Consider the following 16076-nt stretch of genomic DNA (forward strand, 5'->3'; position numbering starts at 1 on the left):
GCCTTGTATGCACAACTGAAGTGAAGTATTTTACCTAGTGTTTTAAAACAGACCTGCACAATGTTATGCTATGGCAGCATCATTTTTTTTTCTACAAGTTTATTTTTTAACTGCAAATCAGCAGTGTGAGGTTACAAACCCTTTTGTATACTCTGAGGTGATACATAATCATCAATACCCAGATCTTAGTACTGATAATCTGAAAGGCAGATGTTAATATTCCAAAAATGTACATATCCTATTCTATTTCCAAATGCATTTAATCATTCTTCTAATTTCAATCTTCACTTTTCTTCACTTAGAACTAATTATCTTATCTGCTTTTCTCCCTCTAGCATCCCTGACTCTCGGTCTATTCTCTTTTTTGCAAATCTGTCCATGACATTTTCTTCATCCTAGTTATCTCATTTTTAACCTTATCTTTCCCTTTCACATTTACAATTCATGTTCTTATCTTTCGGGGTTTTTTGTTATTTTTTTTTCTTTTTTACTTTTTTTCCTCACATGCTTTGCCTGTAGTGAGCACAGATCAGCGGGACGTGGCATTAGGACATGGCATTCTTCAAATAGCCTCAGTTGAGTTTTGACTTTTCCTTATTCTCCAAAACCCTTCACTTACATCTTTACAGATTTGCTTACTCAGTGCCATCCTCTTTTTCATTCTGTCTCCTAGCCATAGCCCTTACATATCTTGTTTCCCATAACAAATCCTGCTCCTTTTTCTGGCTACAGAAGCCTTTCCAGTTTCATCAGCAATGTATCCTTCATTTTTCAACAGGACGTGAGTCAAGCTTTATTCCTTGAACTTCACTGGAATCTTTTTATTGTTCAGATGGGGAGTACTAAAATCTTTTGGAACACAAACAGATGAGCTGAAAAATAAACACATGGAGCTCAATGTATGAAACTGAAATAAATATTACCTTGTTTCACAGAAATGTAGGATTTACCAAAAAATAAGATTAGGCACTATAGTGAGTACCAAAAATGATATAAAGCACGCCTGATGAAGCTGCAAAATGTGACCAATGTGAATCATTTCTGTGGTTTTATTATACAAAAAGAGATGCTACATATTTAGTACCACACAGAGTAAGTTTGTTCCTTTCACTGTTTTAGTCAGTTCTGAGCTTCCAACCACGTTGACAGCACCACGTCATGAGTCACTGTTAATAGCTACCTTGCTCGTTTCTGACCTGAATAAACTTTTTATAGAGTCTTGTGTACAGTGTAATGTTTCTCTAGCCACATTCGAGATTGGAGATGCCACCCTACGCCACCTGCACGAGCTTGGGGCAGGCCTTGGATGACCAAATGGTGAAGGTGGGTTGTTTCACCACGGTGTTCCCCGTGGTTGTGACGGCATCGCAGCAGCCGTTAATGGTGGCAACGGCAGAAGACCGTTCTTTTCTGTCACATTTTGCGTCTGCTCGACGTTCCACACAGCGCTAGGGGGAATAAAAGAAAAGAAGGGGTGTTGTGGGGTGGTGTGTGTGGTGCGGGGAGCTCAGCAACCACCTCCAGCTCTGTGAGGTGACGGGGATCAGGTGGGCACGTCCCCCCGACGTGGGCTGTCTCTCACGGCACTCCCCTGGGCTCGCTGCCCGAGGCGAGGCAGCAACTCGCCGCCGCCGCCGCGGGGCTCCGTGCCCTCAGAGCGGCCCCTGCGCGGCCCGCCCGTGGCTGCCACAGCGCCAACGACCAACCGCCAACCGCCAACAACCGCCGCTCGCACCGCATTGGGGCGGGGCGTCGTGAGGGGAAGGCGAAGGGGGAGGGAAATCGGCGGCGCGGCTTTTCCCATTGGCGGGAGCGCGTGCTCATCTCTCCTGGCGCTGCGCCCATTGGTTCTTTCTCCCAGCCCACCGACAGCCGAGCCAATGAGCACACCCCGTCCCTCCCCAGCGTGGCGCTGGGAGCTGTCAATCACCGTCCCCCCGCCGTCAATCACCCAGGCTTCGCCCCGCCCTGCCCGGGCTGGGGGCGGGGCTTTCAGCACCTCGGAGAGCGGCCGTTAGCAGCGGGGCCGTGCCCGCCGCCCGCCGCCGCCCCGGGCTCGTGCTCCCACTCCCGCCCCGCGCTCGCGCCGCGGCCGTTAGCAGCGGCCGTTAGCAGCGGTCGCCTCAGGGCCGGCGGCTGCCGCAGGAGGGCGGTGGCGGGGCGAAGGAGGGGGAAGAACCGTGGAAGTCGGCTCCTCTGGCGCTGAATAGCCCAGCCCCGCAGGGCAAACAAACCTTCGGCCGCGGGAAGAGGGAGAGGGATGGAGCCTGCTCCGGCAGAGGCAGGCTGAATTTTTTGTGAATTTTTATTTTTTATTTTTTTTTTTGAATTTCGAATTTCGCCTTCGCTTCCCGTTTTTAACCCGCTGCTAGATGGGGGCTTGGGGAGCGAGGCGGGTGGCGGTTGCTCCATCGCCCCTCCGTCTCTGAGCATCAACCTTAGCTCTGCTGCTTGAGGATTTTTTTTTTTTTTAATTATTACTATTATTATTTCTGAAGGGACCTGCCCAAGCAGCTCGTACGTCCGACAGAATGAAGCCTTCGTATTTTTCAGTCAATTATACCTAATACCCGGTTGTCACTAAAGTGCTGCCTCACTCAGAGGACCGCTACAGACTTTCCCTCTCGCGCTACATGTAGCCGAACGTGTTACGGCGCAGCCTTTCTCCCCCACGCCCCGCAAATCTTCCTAACAGATCTTTCCGAAATGAAGAAATTTAATTTCCGCAAAGTTTTGGATGGTCTGACCGCCTCCTCGCCCGGTGGAAGCGGCGGCGGTGGCGGTGGAAGCGGGGCTGGCGGCGGCTCCGTGCACCCGGCGGGGACTGCAGGGGCTGCGGGGACCCCCAGAGATGAGGTCCAGGAGACGCTAACTTCAGATTATTTCCAAATCTGTAAGGTAAGGGCTATAATATCTATTCATTTTTACTACCGCAACAACAAAAGCTACTCTGCGTGCGTGTTTTTTTTGAGGGGGGCAGCAATGTGATGCCAATAAGCCTTTTTACTCGAGAACTGCAGTGGTTGTATAAGGACTTTGGAAATGAGAAGACAGCTCTCGTGTTTTGTTTGTTTGTGGTTTTGTTTTGTTTTTTTTCTTACTGCTGTAGAGTTGGGGTAGCCAGTAAATTCATAAAATCTTGATTTCAGCATTCAGGGGCCAATCCGGAGTTCACTCTTGGGCTCCAAACTAGTAGCAAGATTGTGGACAGAAAAGCAAATCAATTGGTGCTAGTACAAATAATGTTTACAAGTCATCAGAAATTCAAAATAGTGTGTATCTACCCCCCTCCTCTCTGTTACCATCCTCTCTCCTTTTCCTTCTCTCCTTTTTTTTTTTTTAACAAAAAGGCACGAGCTAGAAATAAAAAGACAGTGCAGTTATTGCTGAACATAGCATATTAATTATGTGTGAGAGATTGGATGTAGATTTAGGATGTGTTTTTTTTTTAGCATCAGTACTGAATCAGTACTGTGATTATATGACAGTAAACTCAGTGGAACAGCATAAATATTAAAAGTTTCTAAATTTGTTTAGCATTGGCTTTTACATATTGGTTAGGTTCTTCAGTAGAAAATTTCTTTGAATAGCAAGCTGAAGATATCTCTGTGGTTTTTATGTTTTGTGACTGCTTTCTGCAACAAAGCTTTCAGCATAATTTTTAAGTGCACAAGTAAAAACAGTACAAGCTACTTGGTATTTTTGACCAACCCTGGAATACTAAATCATACTTTTGTAATGAAGATTATAAAAGAGAGGTCGTATTTTTATTCTCTAGTCCCTCGCTGTTATCTTTAACTTTGACATTAATTCTGTTGAGTTTGCTAGAAGTTCTGTTGGCTTCAAAAGCAGATTTTTTAACTAATGCAATTTACATCATTACAAGTAAATGAACTTCACCTATTAAGCAGGTGAATCCTTTCATTAGTCAGACACCAACTGATTTGAAATCTGGGTTATAGTCAACTCCAGCACATTCTCATTTCTTTTTGTGTTTGGGGAAGGAGGAATAAATACACACAAGCAAGAGAAGCCTGTAAAACAGTTTGTGTGCAGATCTGTCCCAGTGAAACACAGCTTTCATAATTGCAGATGTCATGATTTTAACTCAGTTCTGTTTTCAAATACAGCTAGTGTCAAAACTCTTAGAGGGTTTATGTGAAGAAGGATAAGCCCCCATGATTTAAAGTGTCAGAGACCTTTAGAAGAGGTTACACATCGTTGTCATATTTAGAGGTTTTTGGTTCTTTGCCACTCTGACCCAATGCAGGTTCAGGCCTTTTGAGTCCAATGAATCTGTAGTTTAACAGTCCCAGTGATCAGTCCATTGCAATCATATCTGTTTGCACCAGGGTTGAATTTGACTCCCTTTGTTTATGTACACAGTAATACAGCATTTTATGAAATTCCAGATATTCAGAACAGTGATTTCCCATTTTTTTCACTTCAGAAAAAGATAATGCAAATAATCAAGATACATTAAAATATCTTTAGAAGGTCTGGCATTTTAAGAATTCTGAGTAATGGTACAGTGAACACAGTTCTTTGTTTCATAGTGCCAAAGATCTATATTTTGTATGATATATTTTTATGTTGCGTGGTATATTTGCCAAAATAGACAACATACGATTCAGAAACAAAAGCAGTTAATTCTCTGCCTTATCTCTGTATTTCCTGTCTTTGGCTTGATATTACTTGAAAACAGTTGTGTTAGGTTCCAAGAGACCTACTTAGAAACATAGGTGTATAGGAATACATTATTTTTAGAAGATATAAGTAGGAAATACTTGCCTTTCTTTTTCAATTAGAAGACTCAGACGTCTGGTTGAAATGTTCTTCACAAAGTAAATATTTGGATAGGAGAGCTTTTGGTTGCAGCAGCACTTGCTTATGAATGCACGGTACTGCAGAAGTCCACTCTATGGTATACAAAACACCGGCTTCCTATTTGCAAGGCACAGAAGTGTACTAAAAGCAAACTTCCCCAAATATTCCATGATTATGTGTTCATAACATACCGCAGTGTGCTTATTCAACAGGCTCTACTTAATGAGCTATATTGCTGTTTCGTGCCATTACAAGCAGCTCTGAGTGAACCAACAAAAGCCCACAGGCCCCAGTCCTGCATTATGCCCTATGCAAGTGGACCAAAGGCAGTGGGACTCTACGCAGGCGCAGGGTGGAGGATCTGAGCCATAATTTGTACCTCAGTCAATTTGAATTAAATGAAAAATACATACAAACAAAGCTTTGCCTTCCCCAAGCTTTATTCATAGAACTTCTGAGTTGGTTTTTTTTTTCATGTGAAGTTACGTAAGTAGTTCAGGCTGCAATTTAAGGATCCATGGTCTGTGATCTGCTGCACACAGAACTGAGTAAAGCTAACAGCAGTTTTGGTTTGTTATGATCTGCAGGATCATGTCAGATAGGCTCATAGTGTGAGTAACACCCCAAACCATTTTTTCCTTCATTGCTGGTTATTAAATCTTCATTTAGATATGAAACGTAAAAGCTGACTCATATGTAAGAATTAGAGGGCCTTACCCTACATTCTTTACTTAAATAAATTGCCTTTTTTTAAGTTTGTGAGACGTCTTCTTTACTAAACATACAGATCTGTTCGTCTAGCAGAAAACAGCAAGTTTTATTGGTAACATACCTGGTATTGTTAGTAACACACTTGAAAGATGTGTCTAATTTTTGACATTTTTGGTATGCTTATTACCATGGTGTCTTTTCAAGATAAAATTAGAACTTAATAGAAGTATACTGAATATTTCATTTTATAGTGAGATGTTCACAATGAGTTACTTTGGCCATTTATATTTGAATCATTGATGTAGTCTTCTGTATTGAAAGACTATAAATGAAATATTCTCAAAACTATTACATATGAAATTACTGCAGCCTTTTTTAAGCATCATAAATTTATGTGTTGGTAGCTGTATTAATGAACCGGTGTCATCCTTTTTAAAGTATTCACGTAAGGTGAAATTTTGTCAGAACTGTATTTTATGACAACTGGAAGCTGAAGTACATGTCATTATTTATCTAGGGCTGCTCTTGAGATTGGGGTATCCACACGGATATCATAAAGATATTGATTATTGTTCAAATTAATTGAATTGAACGTGTGAGATAGGAGTGTCATGTCCAAAACTAGGTACAATCCAGTAGAATATGTTAGTAAAGTTTGTAATAATCATAATGGGGGTAGACCTACTTTACTCTTTTATTAAGGATTTTCTGGGCCAGCCTGTGTTTGGTCATAGTGTGTAGAAATTAAAATACAGCAGTGGGTAGAGATCTCATATTATTATAGGAATTGTGAAGATAACATTTAGGATGTTGTAAATCATTTGAGTAGAACTTTGAGCAGAAAGAATGTAAATGGAGAAAATGCTGATTTTCTTACTTCTGCGGAAGAGTGTTTGTTGGGGGATACTGCAGTCTGGGGAAAACTGAATAAAAATGAAGATGTACATTTTTTGAAAATATAGTGTATATTCTTCGTTAAAATAAATCTCCCATAGCGAACTGCTTGAGCTCTTCTTGAAGAACAATTGTAGGGTTGAATTCGTAGAGCAAGAGGTTAACTTTATGAAAAGAATGTTTGAAATCAAGACCACTGTTAGGAGCATAGTAAGAGTTGCACTTTACTAGACCTACAGTTAGTCTAGGCCAGTATGTTTTCTCTAACTGTACGCAGCAGCCAGATACCCTATAAAAGATTTAAGAACCCCTGAAGTAAACTTCTCACTGAATTATTCCACAGACTCCGACGTTTTTGTGGCTACCTTTAAACCTAAAGCATGCAATTTGTCTTCTCTCCAAAAGTGGTCTTAACGTGTTATCACTGGGTAGACTTGCTTGACATCCCTTTGAACTTTGCTGTGTTATTCATATTGATAGCATAGTCATAGTTTCAGTACGCACATCACCCAATCTTTATGCAAAAACCCACAGAGGCCAGAATAGTTTTAAAATTTCGTTGAAACTTGAATGGCTGTCCTTGGCTGATACAATTGTGGCTTTCTATTCCAATTTATCTTTAACAAAAACAGGCCCTCAAGATGCATCCAATCAGCAGGCATATTTCAAAGACTACTTCCCCTTTTATGTTTACTGCTAGCATTTCTCTCCTTTGGGATCATGGCTATAATAGAAGTTGTTCTGCTTTTGGCTGAACTCCTCTTTCATGGAGTGACATTATGTAAAAACATTTTGATGTAGGTACTTCAGTTTATAGTGCCAATTTACATACCTTAATTATCTGGATTTCCTATAAGGTGGTCTTAAATTTTAGTTCCCAGGTTTCAGAGACAGTAATACTTTATTTTGATAACCTATGAAGATGAACGTTTAGCCCCTCCGATAGCAGTCAAACAGCTACTTTAAAGTATGCGCAACATGAAGATGCATTTCAGTAGTAATAAAATTCATTTGGATGGGTTTCCAAATGGCAGTTTAAGAACAATTGTGCAGTAACACAGAATTCTATGTTAGGTTATGAAGAATAAAAAAAATCTTTGTTATAAACTGCCCATAATGTTTTAGTTAGCTAGAGTTTTTGGTTTTTTCTGTGTTGCATCATTAGGAAGGTCACTCAGGGCTAAAAAGAAATCTGTGTGAAGATTTACATTTCAGAGAAAACCCATTTTAAGTTAAGTATTAAACCTTACTCGTATCCAAAACTACAGATTCATAAATGACACTTCTGTAATTAGATGACAGTGGTATTTATGATGTGTGATGAGCGTCATGTATTTTCCTTTTTAAATGTTTGTATCAATTTGAAACAGGGTTCATCAGGGATAAAGAGTATAGCACATTAAAAGCTTCTTTTTTAAGAAATTTGAAGATATAAGCTATCTGTAGTAGTACAACTGGACACTCTTGTTTCATTCAAATAAAATACCTATTTTCTTGAATTACTATAACTGACTGTTAATCAAATACGAATCCTAAATGTATTAATACAGACCTTTCAAGGCCAACACATGCAATTACAACTTCAAAACTGTTTTACAAATTTTAAGGTTGCAAAACAAACCACTTTAAAATTCCAATTTTCTTATGTTTGCTTGCAAATACAGCTTTTAATTACATGATCCCACATTTCTTCTGTAGGTCTTATTTAGCAGAACATGGTGTTTGCTGAATAGAAAGCACTTCAGTGTTTCTTTGCATTCTTAGAACTCAGAGCTTACCCATATATTAAGTTACCCATGGGCTTTCTCAGCAGAAGTGCTCATCGCAGTAGTTTTGAAAGTGTTATAAACATTAATGAATTGATCTTCACAATATTTCTCTGAGATGAAGGTATCATTATTTCTGCAGTATAGATGAGGAATCGAGACACAGAAGATCCACAATGTGGATTGTCTAGTCTCCACTCTTTTGAGTGTCCAGCTTGACCTGCTTTAAATCTACATTTTTAGCGTACACTTTTATGCCAATTACGTCTTCCAGTTATGCCTCTCATTGTTTTCACATTCTGTTGCAAGTATCTTGCACATCTACAGACTTGCTTTTAGGCTAGTTATTCACACTGAAAACTTATATGTCCACATTATATAGTTAGAATGGCTCTGAATTTTCTTCATGTCTCAGATGACTGTGGATGAAATTCTGGCTTCAGACTGGACCTCTGAATTGTACCTAAAATGTGTGAATGTCATCAACCTCCATAACCACAAATTGGTCAATGACAAAATGGAAACATTAATGGCCACACGTAGAAGGCTTAATTCATGTCTCGTATTGTGTAACTTTGGTTTGTCCGTAGGACAGCCCAGGTTGTACTATGCATGGAGTGTGGTAAGAGTTCTATAACAGAAAAATATAATTTAATTAATCCCTGTAAGCGGGGGAAAAATCATGTTGCACGTGTTGCAGAGATTATTTTAGTTTGTGGATGTTCTATTTTTTTCTGCATTCTAAGGTTGACTTTGCATTTTTAGAAATATTCTTTTACTGTAATTTGGTGTGCCATTTCAAGCATTGTTTTTTATACAAGGATTCCTCAATATCAAACATGGAACACTTGGATAAAGAATTGAAATTCAGCATGCACTTTTTCCTCAAAAGAAAGAGAGAATGTTCCTCCTCAGTGAAAGTATTTATTAAGGGCAGCTTGGAAATCTCTGTGTTCAGGGGTCAATTTTTCACAGGCTCTTGATCATCATGACAGAACTTCTTGTTTTCCTTTCTTGACCTGGTGATGGGAATCCTCAGACACCTTGTAAATGGTCAAAACCCATGAGACATACCGAGGCAAACAAAGCCTTCACATTCACAAACCACAGACCTGTCCCCCTGCAGTTGGGTGTGGTAATGCTCTTTCTCATCCTGTGATAACTGTACTGAGCTTATACGTGGGATTTGGGTTTTTTCTCACAAAGTTAATCCCCATACCCAGGTTTTCTCTTGTTGCCACTCCTTTGTGCCCCATCATTTTTATCCCCTTAACTTTCACCCCTGATAGAGGGAATCAGACACACTGTATATAGTGAGACTACAGCTACAACTGAGAAAGTTTCTCACTGCTGTATTGGGAAAAGCAATGGTGACTCTTCTAGGAGGGTGGAAGAAATTCAGTCTGGATTGCTTGTATCTCAGGGAGTGTTCTAATCGTAAAGATGTCTTGTAAAGCATTGGATATATAAGCAATGTCCTCAGTGCAGGCAGACTAAATCTCAGATAGACCCCATTTTTAGTTGGTTATTTTAGATGACTCTCCATTCATATCTGACTCCTATTCTGAAGACATCTGATTCTCCCTGGTGAATGGCATATGCCCAAATCATTTTTTGAGGTCTGTATGAAAATCTTCCATTTATGCTTCTCATTGTGGAAAGTTAGTATGTTCACTTTATAAACAGAAAAGGAAGCAGTAGGGAGGTGAACAAATGTACCCAAAGCTATGTGAACGCACTGGTTTATTGGCTATACTAAGAAACTGTGTTTATAAAAGCAGTTTATATGGATATATTAATTTGTCACAACGTATGTTAGAATCACGATAGGAGGAAGTTAGAGGACTGTGCAATTAGAAGTGTAAGTAATGTGCATCTGTGGAAAGAAGAGAAAGTGATATTGTTAGGTACAGATGGCTGGTAAACATGCTCAAATATAATAAGATGTTATCTTTGTACAGTGCTGTGTCCATTTCTAACAGTTCACCTGCAAAGACCATGAATAGTAAAAAACAGTAGAGACAATCTGTTGCCTGTAGCTAGGGTCAAAGTCTGAAGAGGTGCACTTTTATGGTTCCATTGCAATAATATATATTGTATACAGTATTGGGAAAAAAAGTAAAAAATGACCCTTAATATTTAGGGATTTGAATTAAGGAATGCTTGTACTCAAAAGTAGCCCAACTGAATTTAGTGGGATATTGTGCAGATATAAGTGTATATGGTAGCATGCCTTCTTGCAGAATTTAAATCTAAGCAGTTAAACATTGTTACCTGTATTTCATAAAAACATCTCCTATGTAAGAATGCTAATGTTGTGAAGTCAAACAGTCAGAAGTCACATCCCTTATTCAGCTATTGTAGACATATTACGTATGTCTGTATGTGTGGCAGTCTAGTCTTTATTGCATCTTATTTTCTTGAAATGTCTGCTTATATATTGTTCCTATCATCCATCACATTTGGTCTAAACAGTACACAAAGCATGGGATGGATGGATGCTGTTCTGTGTATGTTCTTTGCCACAGTTTCTGTGAGTAAGTTTCTGTATTATCCACTGGACATCACAAAAAGTCATAAATTGTGAACTCTGAACCTCTGCCTTGTACAACCCATTCCACCTATTGTATCCTTTAAGAGTGTGTATGTGTTTTCAGTTACACCTGCCCACCATCAGTTTTATTACAGATCCATTCCATCGTAGCTGTGGATAAAAGTTAATTGTAGCAGGTCCAAAGAACCCTGGTTCATTCATTGTTTCTCCCTACATATATTTTTAATTGCTCACTGAGTGAGGCAAAGGCAAGAAAACTGTGATTATGTAAACGGAGATCTGATTCTTGTGATCTTTGGCTATTGTGTATTCATTTGTGTCTGTGAGCTATGCCCTTGGTACCGTTGTGGCCAATACAGGAGGGAATAGTCAACTGCAAGATTTGCTGGATTTCACTGCTGAATTTCACTGAGAGGGCAAAAAGTTGCCACAAAATATTTACATTCCATTCGGAATGTGTCTTTACCTTACATGAGATGAGATGCTGGCCAGTATCTCCAGATTAAATTCTATATTCAACATACAACATACAATATGCATACAGCAAGAAGGTAGGAGAAGATTAATTATGAATTAATAATAAATAGTAAGCAATGTGGTAAATGCTTGTAAAGAATTGCTAGTCTCACATAAGCAGGCAGGCCAAATTGAGCTTAGAAATCTGTGGATATTTTTCTAAGTTATTTTACATTAAAGGAAAAGGCAAATTTAGTTTTATTAAAGTTTGTGGCATTTATATTACATATGATACACTACAGCTGATAGAAGGTTCTTCTGTAAAGGTCTGATGTCCTATATCTTCTCAATAGTTTCACTAGCAAGAGTAGAAAGCCTCTTATAGCATATTTACTGAAAAGGGGATGCAATTCTTCACTACATTTTCCATTCTCCTTCCTTTTTGCATTTTTCTCTTGCAATTTTTAAAATTGAGAGCCCTTTTAGAAAGAATGAGAAGGGAAGGGATGAGATCATTTTGCACCAAATGTTTTCGCTTGAAATTAGGATTTCTCCAAAGAGGATAATACCTACCTTGGGATGATTATATTCCAGAGTTACCCTTTCTATGCTGTAAGTCAGTGCAGTGCTAGATGTGGCTAGACAGTGCAGTTTTGCCACAGAACATTCATTTAAATAGAGCAAACGACTAAAATGCAGCCACTCTGCTTTGGGGGGGGGGGGGGGGGGGGGGGGGGGAAGGAGAAGGGCACACTAAACCATCTCCAGAATTCCCTTCCAACCTCACCTATGCTGTGAACTGGGAATAATGTAGTATGGGGATCTATGTCATGTCATTTAGTTGTGGATTTTTCTGTCTGAATTATATTCACTTTTCATTTTTGACGTACTACACTATATTTCGGCAAACAGTCATGAGGATAATACTTTTTGAAATTCAGAAGGCCTTATTTTCCTCTTAAATTGACTGTTTGTATCTATATGAATCCTACACGAATAGGACCATTCTGATTTGATAGTGTTTAACATCCAGTTTGCAGAACTGAAAATGGCAGTGGAAAATCATATTTCTGAGGTTTCTGCAGATGATTTTGTAATGAAAAGAGCAACTTCAGTGAAGATTGTAAGATTTATTTTTCATTTTAGTTATTTGTTTTGTTTGTTTTAAATAATTGTCTGAAAGATGCATTTGGATTTACTGTTTTGGGACCAAATAATGCATTTTTGAACCATCTGATATTATTATCTGCCTTCACAACCTCCTGTGGTGACAAGTTTCAGGAGTTCATTACCTGTTGTGTAAGGAAGTATTTTCTTTTTCTGTTTTAAACTAATCTTTCACTTGTGTGGCTCTGTGGATTTGCTGAATAACAGGTCCACTTTCAGCTTACCCACCCTCTCAGTTCAGTAAATCTCAGTCATATCCTCCCACATCCTTCTCCCCTCCAAACTGAAGTCCCAGCATTTGGAGCTGCTCCTGGTAGGGCTTGCCTCCGTCACCTTGAGCATTAGCTGCCTTACATGTTTCACTTCTGACACCACTGATTCTTCAGGTGTGAAGACCAGAGGTGTGTACAATACTCAAGATAAGGCCTCACAAAGGTTTCATCTAGAAGCAAAATGATGCCCTTCATGCTATTCTCTGTACTATTCTTCAACATTATTCAGCGTTTTGGATTGCTGCTACATATTAAACCGAAGACTTCAGAGGAATGCCAACTGCACCCACAAAGTCACTTTCCTGGGTTGTAAATGTTAGCTCTAAATTCAGCATTGTGTAAGCTTAGTGAAGGTACATTTTTTCCTACATGCTGTATCTATCCATACTGCAGCTAACTTACCGCTTTTTTGCCCACTTACTCAGTTTGATAAGGTCTTTCTGGAACTGGTTTCTGTAAGTACTGCATTTGACTACCCGAAAGAGGTTACTATCAGCTATGAACTTGAAGATCTTAGTCCAGTATCTTTTCTAGATCATTAAAGATAATGAATAATATTGATCCAAGAGCCAGTCCGTGGAGTACTCTACTTCTGTGTGTTCTTCATGGGAAAAATGCATTAAACCCTATTCTTTGTTTCCTGTTCTTTAACCAGCTTTCAGTCCATAAAAAAGCCTTTTCTCCAGTCCCATGGCAACTTTGTTTCTGTGATAACATTACTGTGGAATGTTATTGGGAAGCTTTTGGAAAACTCAGATATGTCCATTCATATCTCTTTTATTTGCATGCATACTGACAGCTTCATAGAATTACAGAAAACTAGTTAAACAGGACTTCCCACTGTAGAAACTCTGCTACCTTCTGCAGACCATTTTTGTACATGTGTTCCATGATCCTAGTCTTTATTTTACCATCTTGCAAGGGGTAGAAATCAGCCTTCACAGTCTGTAGCTCTAGAGTCCTTTTTGCAGATAGTTTTTCCCATGTGGCAGTTTCTAGCTTTTATGTGCAGAGAGACACAGAGCAAAAGAACTATCCATCTTTATCTTAAAAAAAATATATAGCTAGTTGTTAGAACCACCTGTGAACATGCTTAGATGCCCTGGCTCCTAGTGCAGGGTAAGAGCTAAATGGAATCCAAATTATACACCATGTGAAAAATTGCACTGGATGCTACGTATTACTACTAGTGAGACTTTCATTTTTCAGCTACTGAAAAACATTGTGATATCTTAGACAGAATGGGACTGTTGTTATGTTCTGTACAACATATTAAAATGTTCATTGGTAGAATATTGGCAAATCCAAATAATCAATTTCTTGTATTCATCTAGGTAAAAGGGTTATATAAAGGTTACTTTAATGATATGTACGTGCAATTCACTGTAGGAGTATTTGCTTGAAGTGATTTTCATCACATTTAAAATAGCATAACAGAACTAAATGCGGATTTATGCTGAAATCATAGCTGCATTTGTAATTGTTCTGTTTCAAATAAAATGTTTCAAATATTGCATATAAACTTCGTGTCCTAGGGAGTGCAGACTACCTCTAGAGACAGCATAGCAAAAAAGGAGACATAAAAGAAAGCGGGATAATGTGGAGAAAAGCAGTCCTGGCTCCATCTGCTGTCTGCTTTTTCTCTCCCTTATTTTGGTACCTTCTTTTTTAGGATAGTTAAGGATGGCTAAGGTCCTATGCTCATGAGAACACAGACTGATGCTTTACGGTACTTTTTCTGTTTTTGTCTGCTATTGAGATAGTTTAATTTTAGAAAAAAAGGGGGGGGGGGGGAGAAAAAACAAACCAACTTCTTTGTTTTGCATTTTCTGTTCACCATTGCTAGTTTTGGTCAATATCGTTCCTACATGACACAGCTCAGATGAAGTAGGAACATTTTTGTCACCCTAGTATCAAGTTAATATTGTAACCTTCCCCTCTTCTTCATTTGTATTAGTAAATGCTGTAAGGAAGTCCAGAAGCAGTGCTAGAATTGTTGCTCATTCGTACACATACAGTTCACATGAGTTCCGTCAATATGTAACAGAAAAATCTATTTTCTCATGTTAATTTTTCTTACAGTCCTTGGAAATAGAAGGGTTGTTGGACTAAGTATAAGGAGAAGAGGCTGGGAGCCTGAAGAGCTACAGCTCATGCCTGTTCTTCTAGGCTTGATCTTCAGAATTGCCTCTGAGGCTGCTCTAATTCATGCCAAAATCTCAAGTGTAAAGGCATCTTTTTCCATCTTAACTGTGTACATTATAGCTTGGCTCTCCTTCCAAGCTGTTTTTGTCCTTTGTTTGGAGTTGTAATAAATATAAATATTTTACTTGAAAATTGTAATTTACTTGGAGGATCAATAGACTTCAACAATATTTTTGTACTACAAATGGAAGAATTTTGCTTTCACAAGAACTTCCAGGTTGGGATAGGTATAAATTCTCAAATTTGAAAAAATGGCTTCAAAATAGAAATAACACTTTTGAGTCAATCCCTAAGTTCAGGGATATTTACTGAGGTATGATTCTGAAAATATGTACATTCCTGTGCCTCTAGAGAGTAGATCTGTGTCAAAACAGGGCCTAGATGAAATTTCTGAATGAAAAGTCTGACTGTATATAGATTGCGGAAATACTGAAAATACAAAAAAGATGTAAATGCATAAGCAAGAATTACAGATTTTGATCTTTACATTCCTAGATCTGAAAAGCAGAACTCTAAGCTCCACTGAGAGCTAAGCATCAGAAAGGCTTATTTTGACTGGAATTGCTACAAATTCAAACTTTGTTATAGAGAGGATTTAAAAAAATAATAATAATTAAAAATAATCCTTTGTGGAATATGGTGGTGTTTGTTTTGCTTGTTTGTTTGTTTTTTCTGCTACAAAAGCATTTATTTGCAAGAGTACAGACATCTAAAATGTAATAGAAAATTAATAATGCAGTTAGGCCAAACAGCAGACACTGGAAAATACAGTTCGTAATTCCTGATGGTTTTGTGACGTGAGAGGTAAAAGCATTTTTACAGTATGTAAGTCTAGTCACAGCTTATGTGTCAAATATGAAATTATGTATTCTGAGTAATTCTGCCCCTTGAGAAGATGAAAAGGTTAAACACACATACATACACACGCGCGTATGCGCACATACACACACACAAAGCACAAAATAAACCAGATACAGAGTTGTGGAAATCTTTGATAAGTGTCTACATTAACATAAAATGAGTTATGATTCAACAGCTTACTGAGCTAGCATATGCTTTTAGATTTTTGCAGTCTAGAAACTAGTAATTAGATTTTTTTTAAAGACATACCTTATCAGCAATAATTAAGATATGAGATGAGTAAGGTTTCTCTTAAGGAAGTGTTTATTTGCTGAAAAACATACATTTGGTTGTTCCCAAACTACTTGTGAATATCAGTTCAAG

At 38.7% G+C, this 16076-nt stretch overlaps 1 protein-coding gene across 10 annotated transcripts in view; it reads left to right on the forward strand.

Annotated features, from left to right (window-relative positions):
• Nucleotides 1-515: 515 nt before the first annotated feature.
• The window catches only part of STXBP5L (syntaxin binding protein 5L), a 206639-nt gene continuing 191078 nt past the window's right edge, over nt 516-16076 (forward strand). For 3 of the 10 annotated variants that reach the window (XM_083834584.1, XM_083834587.1, XM_083834589.1), the window contains exon 1: nt 517-2898. In XM_083834584.1, the coding sequence (XP_083690710.1) occupies nt 2707-2898 (192 nt within the window). In that variant the 5' untranslated portion in view covers nt 517-2706. Of the gene's footprint in view, nt 2899-16076 lie in introns of all 10 variants that reach the window. The other 7 variants (XM_083834591.1, XM_083834585.1, XM_083834586.1 and 4 more) reach the window with 6 other exon arrangements.

The sequence above is a fragment of the Anser anser genome, assembly GCF_964211835.1.
Source record: "Anser anser genome assembly, chromosome: 1".
Lineage (NCBI taxonomy): Eukaryota > Metazoa > Chordata > Aves > Anseriformes > Anatidae > Anser > Anser anser.